This window comes from Enhydra lutris, unplaced genomic scaffold (genome assembly GCF_002288905.1).
Source record: "Enhydra lutris kenyoni isolate GAN:26980312 unplaced genomic scaffold, ASM228890v2 scaffoldscaffold18, whole genome shotgun sequence".
Classification (NCBI taxonomy): Eukaryota; Metazoa; Chordata; class Mammalia; order Carnivora; family Mustelidae; genus Enhydra; species Enhydra lutris.
In genome coordinates, this window is record NW_019154102.1 from 20,324,858 (window position 1) to 20,339,143 (window position 14,286).

Genomic DNA, 14,286 nt, shown 5'->3' on the forward strand with positions numbered 1-14,286 from the left:
TTAAAAAAAAAAAAAAAAAAAAGGACATTCCAGGCAAAAGAACCAGCCACGCCTAAGATACCAAAGAGGAAACAACGTTCACTGCTCGAAAGAGATGAAGGGGAATGGCTGTGGCTGAAGAGCACAGAGAATTGGATTTTGGTGGAGAGAGAGAGAAGCCTTCAAAGGGGCTTGCAGGTCAGAGTGAGGAGTTTGGATTTTACTCCAGGTGTGCTTCTCTTCCTCTACCTACCCATAGCCCATTTCTCTCTCCTTCCACATGGTCTCCCTGTGAGATCTCATTCCATTTCACTTTTCATTAGTATCATGTGGTTACAGGACAACACTCACCAAACCTTTCTCTAAAATCCAGACCAGTCCTATCCTCCAGTGTCCTAAACCGTACCCACCCTTGGATTTTCACTGGTGCTTTACGCTAAAAAGTCCCAAACTAAAGTCATTCTCTTTCCCTCATACACTGTTCTTTCTTCATTTTGTTAACACCACTATCAACCCAGTCACTTAAGCCAGACGCCCAAGCTTCAACCTAGCTTCCTCTCACCTCCAACACCTAATTACCAACATCAATTTTTCAAGTTTAAAGGAGAGATAGGGAAGAGGGTAAATAGAAAAGGAATGGAATCTTTTGCCTCCACTAATAATGACACTTGCCAGTGCAGCTCATACATAAGCCAAAGTTAACAACCCATCTCAGGAATGTTGTCTTAGTCCCAGCTACACAAGTCTATATAACACCTCAACCTAACCAACCCACGCCACTGTCCCTCTCAAACAGTCTCAAGAGAGACTACAGAACTTAAAAATCATGTCTTCCAGTTAGAAGATATCTCTGAGGCTGCCTAGTGATCTCCATATTTATACAAGGAAAAACACACAGAAGGTTAAGTCGTGTGTCCCAGATCACTGAGAGAGACTACACAATCTATTTCACTTAGCTTGTATAGTTATTTGTTCATATGAGCTAAACCTTGAACCAGAACTTGCATATATAGACTTGGGCATTATTCTATCATATCCCCATAAAATCATTCCGAAACTGCTGCGTAAGCCACTTAAATGACCCATTTTATATTATTAACATAACATATTAATAATCTAAAACTATGTTTTTAAAAGAAGAATACTTCATTTTCTGAGAAAGTCTACATTATCGCAAATTAACTTTTTTTAAGTGAATTCTCATCATTGGTCAGAGAGCCACCAAGATCTGATCTTTCAACAAGGTCACAGAACTCACAGGGCAAACCACTGGACAAGATTTACGATGATCCCCCTTTTCACTGCTTCTCTTTGAAAGTAACAAGAACAGGGAGAAATAAGTGCCTATGTATGTTCTAAGAGCTACATACAGTGATCAATTTTAGGTACCACCTCTGTAGACTCAATTTATAACCAAGCTGCTGCACTGTATTTATGAACATTTTAAAAACAAGATTCTCAGGCACCTGGGTGGCACAGTCGGTTAAACACCCAGCTCTTGGTTTCAGCTCGGATCATGATCTTGGGGTCTGGGGCTGAGCCCTGCATCAGGCTCCAAACTCAGGGTAGTGTCTGCTTGAGATTCTCTCTCTCCCTCTCCCTTTGCCCTTCCTGCTTGTGCTGTTTCTCTCCCTAAATAAATAAATAAATATTTCAAAAACAAAACAAAACCATATTATCTCTGATAAACTTAAGTCTCTTGTCCTCCCTTCCCTCAACCTGTGAAGACTACAATATACCTCTTAAGAGGGTATACCACCACTCCCCATTCTCTTTGGGTACCTTTTTTCCTAGCTAGACCTAGGGTTAGTCTGTGCTTTTTCAAATTATATATTCCTTTCCCATGTCCTTTGCTCCCATGCTCACTACCCTAAATATAAGTTGAAAATCACTGTCCTAATTTACTGCAGGCCAACAACCACCACGGGCTAGAAAATTAATGCATGCCTCGCTTAAAGACAAATTTTAGTTACTTCTGAGTTTTTGATACTTGACCTAACCTTCTCCATCTTCACTATATAGACAAATAGTTTGAGTTCCTTTATGTAAAGATACTTATCTTTGCATCTCTACTTTTGAGATTGATCGAATTAGATATCCATAATTGAATACAATCAATAAAGAGATTTCCAAGAGTTTCTGGAAGGTGCTCTACTTTGCTTTGAATTTTTGTTATTTTTCAACTTTGCCAAAAACCTACAAGATTTGGTAGCTCTTATCATTGTAATAAGGTCAACACTTCAGATCTATTATACTACTGGAACAGGAATAGGGAGGTCTGTATATCCCACATTTGTTTGGCCTGTAGTGCCTACCCGGTAAATCTGAATTAGTATTGATTTACTATATTATTTCTTCAGTTAATTTATTCTCCAGTATGTACTGTTGCATTGTTCAAATGTAAGAGTCCTGAACTGGATACAAAATAAACCTAAGGTTTACATCCTGCTTCCTAAGGATTATCTAACACTTTAAAGTAGTTACAAATGAAATAGATAAATAGGAAAACAAAACCTTGAGATTATGAACCCAAAGCGCCAACAAAGGCAGCAAGAATGACAAGCAACCACAGGACAACAGGATAGACTATGAAGTACAGAGGTTAGGTAGGATTCAGGTAGGTGGGCAGGGCAGGGGAGTGGATCCCAGGTAGAGGGAGCACTGTGGTAAAGCACTGGAAAGAACTAAATCCATGGTACAAGGGAGAGGAGGATGGCACAGGCCTGAATGAAGCAGATAACTTGTGTTACAGCACAAGAATTTGAAGCTGGATAGGCAGCTGGGATCAGGCGTTCCTCAGGGGCAGAGAGGCCCTTTATACTAATAATAACATGAAAGGTTGGGGAAATTTTCCAACACACAGGTGGCTTTCAAGCAGGAAAAAAAATCAAAACCACAGTATTTCTTTGAGATTCCTTCTCTTCTCCTTATTCCTCATCTATATCTATCTATCTACAGAGTATAGCATTCATTTAAATAATTTGAGTTCCTTTATAAAGTTAAGATACTTTTAAGATTTTATTTATTTATTTGACACAGAGAGATCACAAGTAGGCAGAGAGGCAGACAGGCAGAGAGAGAGGGAGGCAGGCTCCCTGCTGAGCAGAGAGCCCGATGCAGGGCTCGATCCCACGACTCTGAGGTCATTACCTGAGCTAAAGGCAGAGGCTCAACCCACTGAGCCACCCAGGCGCCCCAATACTTTTTTTTTTTTTAAGATTTTATTTATTTGCCAGAGAGAGACACAACGAGAGAGGGAACACAAGCGGGGGAGTAGGAGAGGGAGAAGCAGGCTTCTTCCTTCCCCACCAAGCAGGGAGCCCGATGTGGGGCTCGATCCCAGAACCCTGGGATCATGACCTGAGCCGAAGGCAGACGCTTAAAGACTGAGCCACCCAGGTGCCCCTAGCTAAGATACTTATAACTCGCATTTCTACTTTTGAGATTGAGAGATATGTGTATGTATGTGTGTGTATATATATGTATTTCTCCAAGACACTAGTTTCACCAGGTTATACACACAGCAAAACAAATATTGCCTGATAAAAACAAAATCCATGCACTCACATACTAAGTTACCATTTACAGACTGCTAACTATATGCTAGGCATTATGCTAAGCACTTTGCATAATTTCATCTAATCCTTACAACCACCCACAGTATTATCCGTATTTTATAAATGAAGCCAGGATCTTCATTGACCAACATCACAGGTCTAGGATTCAGGCCAAGGGCTGCCTACTTCCAATTCCCATGCTTTTAAACCACTGCACATGGGACTAACCTCAGAAGTCTTCTAAGGAGAACATCACAGTGCTTCCATTTTTCTGGGGCACAGGGGACAGATAGCAGGTTTTCCTCAATCACTGCTGAGTTACCCCTTCTGCTCAAACCAAGATTATACATAGCCGAAAGGTCAGATGGAATTATTTCTCCCAGCACTGCCAAATCCCCACCACCGAGATGCTCAGGCTTCTAAAAACGGTAGAACAAAGGCCTGAGGAACAGAGCAAAGCAAGGGGAAACTAAACAAATCTAACAACCCAGTAGGATAATCAGCACTTCCTGAACCAACAAGATTCGCTGACCAGGGAAAATGAGTTGGGGGAACAGCAGGAGACTTACCACCTCTGTAAATGTTGCTCAAGCCCCAATCCTCCAAGAGAAGCCCAACAGATGAGGCCAGAGTCCTCTTTTTTTTCTTGTTCCGAAGGGTAATAGTCTCTATTTTGTTCTCAAAGTCATGCTCTGTACCAGAGGGACAATAATCTCTCTCTCACCCTAAAGGTCCCAGTACAATAGCTGTAAGCATCCTCAAAAACAGGCAGCAACAAAATGACACGGCATCATATTGCTTTTTCCAGGATTCAAGTCCTAGATGAAAGGCATCATTATTTACAATCATTATAATTACAAATGATAATCTAACATCAATGCTATGCTTGGCCTTCTATGATAATAATATAGGGATGCCATAAACCCTTTCATCCAATTATCTCTCGGCTCTTCAGAAATCAGGAATAACAAAAGCTTCTGCTGGCATTGCCATCCACTGTCTGCCGAGGTTAAGTCATAGCCCAAGGAGAAAACTGACCAGTTCGGGCTGATTCACTCACAGCAGGTCCTGAGTGAAACTCCAGATTTTCACTCTTTCAACTTTGTTCCGACTTGAGGAATTCTCTCTCTGCCAAGGTGAAAGCGTCACTCAGAAGGACTCCTCTTCCCTAACAATTGTTCATAACTCAACAAGAAGAACGGAGATTGTTTAAAGTATACATAATACACTAAAAATAAAGACAGCAGCCTAGCAATATTAAAGATACTGGAAGGCGGGGAAGGAGGCATAAAATGCTGCAGCCCGGACTGCTGAGGAAATCACATGGAATCAAAAGGCTTTTTACTTTGGGTATAAGCACAGAACATATGATTTATTTATGTAGGCAATTTTGTTCCTCAAAAGAAACCAAAAATGTTGCAATACTCACTTCAACTTTGCTAAGAATACAACATATGCAAACGTGCAGAACTAGACATGTTCCCAAAAACAAGGTTACTCGAGGAAGGGGTTCCAGAGAAAACTCTGTTAAGAACAATCCACCTTCAGTGTTTCCTAACCATTTCAGTCCTCACTGGTCTCCTTCTCCTCGACACCTCCAGAATTGAGAGACTACACCACACACCCTTTTGGAGGGTGCCTTTGTTTCATGTGCATTGCTCACATTATGTCAACAAGGAGGGCAGGAGCCAATCTTCCATTATTTTTCTGTATGCCACAGCATCACAGAGCTGAAAATACTGTAGATGCTCAGTTATCCTTGTGGCTCCTGGCTGGCAGGCCAAGCTGTCTCTTCTGCGCTCTGCATTACACATAACTACGCCCTCTCGTTTCATGGTCATAACATCCCTACAGAGGCAGGAAGGACAGTTACTACAAATGAGGAACCAGTGGCTCACACTGGTTAAATGAGTTCCCAAAGCCACACCAGCAAATAGTAGTCAAAGAACTTGAACCCAATATCCCTAACTGCAAGTGCTAGACTCTTCCTGAAAATTCTTTGTGCAAAGGATTATCAACATCTTCTCTCACAACATTCTGATTTTTAATAACTCGTCCCAACTGAACCTTCCTATAAGCAATTCAAGTCAGAAAATGCTTCACAATACTTTGGGGTTGCTCAGATAGGAGCAATGAGAATACAAGGAGAATTGTTTCAAGTTCATACTCCATGTTCAGTCAGCAGTACAGTACAGTGACAATGGCCTCGGCCAGAGCCTACAAAGACTTACCATTCTATCTCCTGAGGTTCACTGGTTCACTTCTGGAAGGAGACATTTTATACAGAAAATGACATGAAGATTTTTAACCATAACAGGTTAAACAGAAAGATTGTTGGCTCACTGATTCTGAGAAAATGAATTTAAAAACTAAGTGATTCGCCTAGAGTCAGACGCGACCCTTCTGAGCCATCCCTGACTCCTCTCTCTTTCCCCAGTAACGGTCAACACGTCATGTTGTGCCACCTTGGCACAACTGACATTTTAGGCCAGGAAAGTCTTTGTTGTGGTGGGGAGGGAGGGCTATTGGGTACGCCGTAGGATGCTTAGCAGTATCCTTGGCCTATACCCCCTAGATGCCAGTATTACCTCCCACCCTGTAACAATCAAAAATGTCTCCAGACATTACTAAATGTCACCTGGAGGTAACTGCTCCTGGTTGAGAACCACTGGTCTAGACCAGTAGTCTCCAAAGAGAGGTACACAAAACAGTCCACTGGGGAAGGCAAATATATAGATGAGACTCTCCGTGTATATTATCATCTTAAAAAATAAGACCTTCTCTTTATTAATACTTACTAGATGGCCCAACACTAGCGTTCCCATCCAGTCTCTATGTCAGCCCGGGTCTCATACGAATCTAATGGAATAAGCAAAGAATGGAAGCTCCGTAGCGCAGGCTGACGTGGAATGAAATGTACTACAGTTCATGTGCTTGGTTAAGTAGATTTGCTGATCACATTTGTTTGAAATGAATTAACCCTCACAAAGCAAACAAGGGGCTTAAAAAGATTCCTGCAAAGATACCTTAAAGACAGCATACACGAACAACAAAAATATGGCAATGCCTCATTTCTATTTGGGTGTACTTTTTTTTTAAGATTTTAATTACTTATTTGATAGAGCGCACGCAAGTGAGCGCATGCACAAGCAAGGGCAGCAGCAGGCAGAAGGGAAGGGAGAAGCAGGCTCCCCGCCGAGCAGAGAGCCAGATGGGCTCCATCCCACCTGACCCGAAGGCAGAAGCTTAACCGACTGAGCCACCCAGGCGTCCTTCCTGGTGTAGTTTTCTTCAGTCGCATTATGATATAGAAACAAGATATGACAAGAAATGCACCAAAACCTATCCAGAGAGCTTAAAATACACATTTGCATCTCTTATCATAAATGATAAACTTCATTTTAAGTATATACTGTGCCTTCAGATATTAGCTAATGATAGCAGGACATGCACATAATGTATAAACAAAAAGGCATACATACAATGAAGGGATTAAATGTTTAACTGAGAAAAGGAGACCTCACTGGTCTCCTTCCCCTCAACACCTTCAGAATTGAGAGACTACACCACACACCCTTTTGGAGGGTGCCTTTGTTTCATGTGCATTGTTCACATTATGTCAACAAGAGGCTAGGAGCCAATCTTCCATTATTTCTCTAAATAATGCCATTTAGATAGTGCCATTCCATGCAAAAAGTTTAGCGAACATGGCTCCAAACCAACACCAATAGAACTTTTTATGATGATGAAATATTTTCTATCTGTGCTGTCCAAAATTGTAGGTCCTAACCACGTGTGGCTATTAAGCAAATGAAAAGTGGCTAGTGTGCCTGAAGAATTAAAGTTGAATTTTAATTTTGGTAACTTAAACAGCCATATGTGGCTGTGGCTACTTTACCGGACAGCACAGCCCTGGACCTTTGGTAGATTATGTTATCTTGAAACATAAAGCTCCCAGCAGGCAGTGCACTTTCCTGCTTTTTGTCTTTGGCCATGGTATTCTCTCTGCCTTGAATCTACCTCAAATAACACCTTTCTTTAGCTTTTCTGACTACTCCTGACCCCACAGAATTAATTGCTGCCTCGGGTCTGTTGCCCTCCCCCTTTTATAACCTTCCACTCCCACACTTAGAGCTACTGGCTCGGGCATCTGAAGTTCTGGCATTGGGAGTTCCTCAAGGCAGTGTCTTATTTATCACTGGCTGATGTCCAGGACATCATGAGTGCTCAGTAATGGTTACTGGATATGGCAATGAATGGACCAACAAACCCTGATCACCCTGTTTAGACTGCAGTGCTACTTCCACCATACCAAAAAAAAAAAAAAAAAAAAGCTCCAGAAAAGCAGAATGAAGGCTACTCTTTGCTACTTCGCACTGCCAGATGCTACTTCAATAGACAATACCATTTCTATTATTACCACCGTTTGGCTCTTTCAGATGCAGATGTCACAGTTATTTCTTAAGCAGGCTTGAAAAGCATTTAGCCTTTGAAGAGCACAAAATGAAGGTACTTGGTGGTGTGAGCCCCTCTCTGAGGGTCACCTTTTAAATACTGCCATGACTGCTCTGAGGCAGTCATGGCTCACGGATCCCAGATTAATGTTTATCAAGCTTTTCCTGTGTACTCTACATGCAGCTTTAGCTACTCAGGTACAAGTGGACGCCTCCCCTTATCCCCTCCCACTCAAAACCCACGTGAAACTGTTTATCATCTTGCATTGAATGAGTATGACTTTGTTAGAAAGACCAAAGGCAAGGCTTTGACCATGCAATTGCTTATTCTGGATTTCATTTCTGAATTCTAGATTTGGCTATATTTAGCAAAGCTAAAATCATCATCGTGCCCGAAGCCAGGAAGAAGACACCATTCACAAGCCACCCCCTGAAAATCTGCAGTTGCCACTAAAAAACCAGACTTCCCAGCAGGCAAAGACATCTGAGGTGGGAGGGATCAAATTGGTGTTTGCGTCAGAGAAGACCTCAGGTGCTCAGAACCAACCTCTCTGCCTGGCACTTAAGCTCTCCATAATCTTATTGCCTCTTTTTTTCTCTCTAACCTACCTTCTGGTCTGGTCACACATCCTCACTCTCTCCCCCGTCCACTCCTTTCTCTAACACTGGTCATCCCACTCCCCCACCTGCTTCTCCTTCAAGCTGCCTGCCTCTCACTGAAACTTCCAGACGTCTCCCCTGCCCCCAAACACTACCCCCCCAACCCTTGCCCCACAATTAGCATAGGGCTGAGGCACAGACAGTAGTAGGGCAAGCTGAGAGCTAATCAGTAGTTACTCGAAAGACCCAGGGCTACCAAAGAAAGTGAGCAGCAAGTCAACAGCCAGGGAACAAATGTACAAGAATTCCCTTCTACCATTCCATGTCCTTCTTTCCTTCCATCTTCTTTCTGGAAGGGAAATTGGTACTAACCCAGATGATACCACTAGTCAGTATCTCTGAACTCATCATACTGCTTCACCGCTACACACTTGCATATGCTAGCTCTCTCTGCTTGGAAGGCCTTGGGTAACCCTCATCTGGACCGTCTGCTGGGCAATTTCCATTCCTGTTCAAACCATACTTCATCTATAAACCCTGGCCCCCAGGTCCTTTCTCTTTATCACCTCATGACATCTTTTTATCATCTACTATACACCAAGGGCCATGCCAAGTGCTGGACACTGATCTTAGGGTTATGTGTTGGCTATGAGCTCCTTAAGAGCCAGACCCATGTCCTATTCATCTTAGTAATTCTGGAATCTAATGCAGTGCCTGCCACAAAGAAAGCCTAACGAACATTCACTAAATGAACACATGTGCATATCAATACCAACACAAAGTAATCATATGCTACATATGTGTGTGTACACAGACATACATACATGTATACATATGTTTGTCTTAGGTGTTTAAACCTCACTACCTTGTGATGTTGGTAGAAAAAATTTTAAGTTTACTAGTACAGAAACTCACTCAGTAGTTCTCATTAAGTCTAAACCTAGATTTCCTCAGTGGAAGTAAGGAAACTGCTCTGATGGGGCACGTGGTCCACCTTATATAGGACTGATGCAGTTCTGGAAAGTGGTCTTGGACACAGCAGGTATTCAACAAACATTTACTGTTTAAACCTTAGACGTAAGGCCTCATATAGCTAAGGACAAATAACAAATGCACAGCTCTTCAGTCCTTCTCTGAGCGTTGCTCCAATTTTCCCATTGAGCTCATTCCAGAAGCTTAACCAAATCTTCCCTTGATATCACACGCCCATGACCTCAGACATGATTAGGAAGTAGTCGTGGCATCCTCACTGAGGAAGCTAGAGAAGATACCCACCTCTACACCCAGCCTGGAGGTAGCCATATTGCCTGAACTCATGGTCTAGAGTCTTTACTTCCCCCGAACGAGCCCCAGTGCCCAGTGAACAGTCAGCGAAAAAGGACGAGCAGGGCTGATACTGATGGAGAGATGGCAGCCCACGCATTCTCCTGTCTTACTCCAGCACCTCTCCCTCGGTGTTCTTGCACTCCTCACTATAAAGCATAGACTGATACCCATTGTAGAGAAATAGGGATGACAGGTGGGATGTGGTGCTAAAGAGTCTGTGTTTAAAACCCACCCTCCCCAAACCGTCTGGTCATTGCCCTGGCAACTCAATGCATAATTGTCATCATCCTTGGACAACTCTGGCTGGGACTGGTGGTTAGATCCACGCCTGGGGACTCAAAGAGAAAAAGGTGCAGGAAGGAACATGGTCACCCAAGACATGTTGACCCTTTAAGGAGCTAGTGAGGCTTCTGCAGAAAAATATCTGACTCTGTCCACCCACCATGGGGAAAAGGATTGTTGCAGATTGCTATAGCCAAACCAACCTCCAGATTCCCCCCCACACTCTCCCTTAACTATATATAGGATAAAATGTTGCTGGCAAATAATGGCTACCACTCATTGAACACCTGAAAAATAATTCACATTCATTGCCTCAATCGATCTTTGTGACCACGCCAAAGGAGAGGGGTTCTCGATCTTTAGCTTGCATCAGAATCTCTCCAGAAATCTGTTCAAGCCCCACCCTCGTGGTTTATAGGGTGAGGCCTAATTTGCATCTCTAACGAGCTTCCCTATGATGCTGATGCTCCTGATCCAGGACTCCACGCTTTAAGAACCACTGCCATAGGGAAACAGATTCAGGAGAGATTTGAAATGTCTTATCCAAGGTTTCACAGCTAGGAAAGGACAGATGCAGAATTCGAACCCCGATCTGCCTGACTGTATAGAGCCAGTGCTTGTAACCATGGTATACTGTACGTGTGAATATGTGCCTTCGTCTTACCAAATGCACTGGCAGTTCCTTAAAGGCAGGCATCACCCTTTCGATCTCCCTATCATGCCTCTCAGAACTTAGTAGTACCTTTTTTATTTAGTAAATGCTACATAAATAATTCATATACAGGCTCCTACATAGCTATATACCTCTAAGAGCCACAAATTCAAACTCACTTATAGTCAAAGAATATAAAGAGAGCAGAATCACCAGACCCAGTTTTACAGGAGACTCTCTCCTGCTGCTCTGAGTCTTCGTCCATGCTATCTTCACACCTGCATAACTCCTACTCATTCTCTGGTCAGTCACTTCCTGCAGTAAGCAATTCTTGGATCTCTAAAACTGGGGGCCACTGCACCCTAAGCTTGTCTCCACGACAAGCACATATCACTCTATTCTAACGGGCTGTTTTCCATCTCTCAGCATAGTCTGTAAACTATAGCATCTAGTTTTATGTCATATCCCCAGGGCCTAGCACAGTGCCTGGCGCATCATAAATATGCCACGACTGCTTGATGAATGAATAAACGAATGCAGAGCTGCAAGTCCTTAATTCCATATAAAAATATCATAATGCATGATGTGCAGTTCTCAGGGATGAATTCCAGGGAAGAGGAAGATAGCCGAGATAACAAAGACCAACTTTGCCTTTCTCTCCCCCATCATTCAGACTCTGAGAACAGGCACTGCTTAGGGTAGCACCAACTACAATGAGACAATATTCCAGCTGAACAAAATGCTCCTGAGCTGTAAGGTCAGCAGAAGCCATTCAAAGAGAAGGAAAGAGCTCTGTGCCCCCTCATTCCTCCTAATTTCTCTCTCACATACTCCTCCATTTCTCCATCCCACTGCAGTTAAGGGCTTTGGCACAGGGATGAAAGACACAGATCAGACTCAAGGGTGCAGATCTGGCAGCGGGCACAGAATCATCTCCCATCCTGCACCAAAGCCCACAAGGAAAGATCCACAGGACAGTGACTCAGGCCCCGGATTAAGTCCAGCTAGAGCAGTGCTGAGAATGGAAAAGAGCAAGAATTTCACAAGGACATTAATTGTCAGATCTTTTTTTTGTTAAGCGTTTTTAAAGTAAAGGCTTTCACCCTAACGCCAGAAAAATGGGCCCAAGTTGAACCCGGTACTTGCACAAGCTGAGAGCCAAACACAGCTTCTTCTTCATCTCAACCCACATGCCTGCAACAATCACCATGACAGGCATCTCCCAGGCCCAGATTAGGACCTTTGCTTCAACCTGAGCTTGCAAAAAGGCTCCTTCTCCAGCTTATAAACTGTCCACCCCAAAACCACCATGTTGACCTAACAGAAGCCTCTCCCTTCCCCCATCCCCTCTCAGCAATAACACAACCTACAGTAGGTTGGCCCCATCCAATTAGTTTGAATAGCTTCATCCCCAGGAAATTGCTGCTTTTATTAAAAATAAAAGCACACAAGGCAGGCAATGGGCTGTGAAAAGTATGAGTCTGGCATAATTATGAAGGTCGAGGTTACCAAAAGATACATGCAAAGATTTCCAGAAAGCCTGGGGGATAAAAATATATATTTACATATCTATAGATACACAAATGAACACGCATGGAGAGAATTTACACAGCAGATCTAAATAATATCTTATCCAATTGAGGAAAAACAAAAATCAGATGCCACTCTCAAGTACTTCTTTCCGCTAAAAAATAAAAATAAAAACTAAAACAGGAGGCAGAGGGGCCTAGTAGACTGGTTTCAAAATAATCACATTCATCTCGTGTAATTTCTGTTATCTTGGCTACATCCTGGGGACCTGATTATAGTTCGGTCAGGAAACAAAACTAGTCAAATCCACCAAAAGCCTTGGCTCTTAGAAAAACATATTCCCATTCTCTGAAAATCCTCTCTTCCTCCAATGCCTGCTCCTGGGAGTGGGAAAGTTGGGTAGAAGGAGAAACCCCTCTCTCCTTAAAGCTACTCCACCTCCACCCTTCAGCCCTCACATCACAATTTCAAGTTTAAGAAAGATGACAAGCCCAGCACCCTACATTTGATGTGAAGCTTTACACTTTCACACATACGTTTTCTCATCTGATCCTTATAATTCAGTAAGGCAGACAAGAATTGGCTTGCCAATTTTTAAAGAAATAAAATAAAAGGCCACCGAGGTAAACAATTTCCAGCAACGTTCTTCCACTCCACAAGCCCTGTCACTTCCAAATCTCAGTTTTAAATTTCTCAAGGACAATGATTCACTGAGCAAGGGGAGGAGGAAGGGAGGGTCAATTGGTCAAAACCCATTCATACACTGAACAACTAGAAACCAGTCTTGCTGCATCAGCATAAGATTTTAATTCACGGCACACTGAAAAAGTCCCACCATACCTTCCGCCAACACCTCGTCCACAGTGACCTGCTGTCGCCCAATGCCAAAGACCCTTCCGATGTAGCCACTGCCCAGGCCCGAGGTGCTGCCCCCACCTCCGCTGGAGCCGGAGCCCAGGCCAGAGCCGCCCTGCTCTCGCCGGGAGTCGAAAAACTTCTTCATCTTGCGAATAGGAAGCAGTAAAGCAAAATACCGACGGTTTCTGGATTTTTTTTTTTTTTTTTTTTTTTTTTAAAGAAAACAAGAGATCCAAGGATTTCTTCTCGGATTTCAGCTCGGAGAGGAGCCACCCGAATCCGGCCGTGGGGGTGGGGGCTGAGGGAGGATGCCTATAGGAATATGCGTGTCAATCGCGCCGCGGTCCCCTCCTCCTCAAGAGAGCGATTCGTGTAAGTTTAAACCTGTGATGACAGAAGAGAGAGAGGATGAATCAGTAACACGCTTACGAATTCAACCGCTGAGTCCTAGAGAGAGCGAAAGCCATCATCCCGGGGAAACGCTCCGTGCATTTTCCTAGCAAGAAAAACCCTGGGGCTGAAAACCCGGCAGAGCCCGGGACCCCTGTGCCCGCGGCTCGGAAAAAGGAAGGATTCGGCCGCCTCGGCCAGCGCCGACCGAGCCAGGCACTGCCTCCCCCTCCTCCCGGGTCTCCCCGCCGCCCCAAAAGGCAGCATCCCGGCTGCACCCACTTGAGACGGCTCGGCGGCTGGCTCCCAGCTACCAGCCCTGCAACATTGTCACGGCCGCCGGGCCGGCCTGCGACGCGGAGAAGAGGCGGCGCTGCAGCGAGAGCCGGGACCGCGTTCGGCGCCCGCCCGCCCTCCAGCTGATCCCCGGAGCGCCCAGCGGAGACTGACCCGCCGCCCCTCCCCCGCGCGCGCTCCCGCCCGGCTCCATCCACCCAACCAGGAAGTGAAACGCCGCCGGAAGTGCCTCTCGGGACGGCGCGGCGACGGGCCGAAGCCCTCCTGTTGCTGCCGCTCAGTCGCGACAGACGAAAAGGAGTTGTCGGAGAGAAGGGGACCCGGGAGGGGGGTATCTCAGTGTGGAAAGAGTTTTGGAAAA

The 14,286-nt window shown here is 44.3% G+C and overlaps 1 protein-coding gene across 1 annotated transcript in view; it reads right to left on the reverse strand.

The window, feature by feature from the left end:
* The window catches only part of LOC111147984 (AP2 associated kinase 1), a 158,950-nt gene extending 144,871 nt beyond the window's left edge, over nucleotides 1-14,079 (reverse strand). Inside the window, exons 1-2 of the mRNA XM_022504321.1 lie at nucleotides 13,911-14,079; nucleotides 13,221-13,622 (exon numbers count right to left, since the gene is read on the reverse strand). Coding sequence (XP_022360029.1) covers nucleotides 13,221-13,383 — 163 coding nt within the window. The 5' untranslated portion in view covers nucleotides 13,384-13,622; nucleotides 13,911-14,079. The remainder of the gene's footprint in view (nucleotides 1-13,220; nucleotides 13,623-13,910) is intronic.
* Between the last annotated feature and the right edge of the window lie 207 nt (nucleotides 14,080-14,286).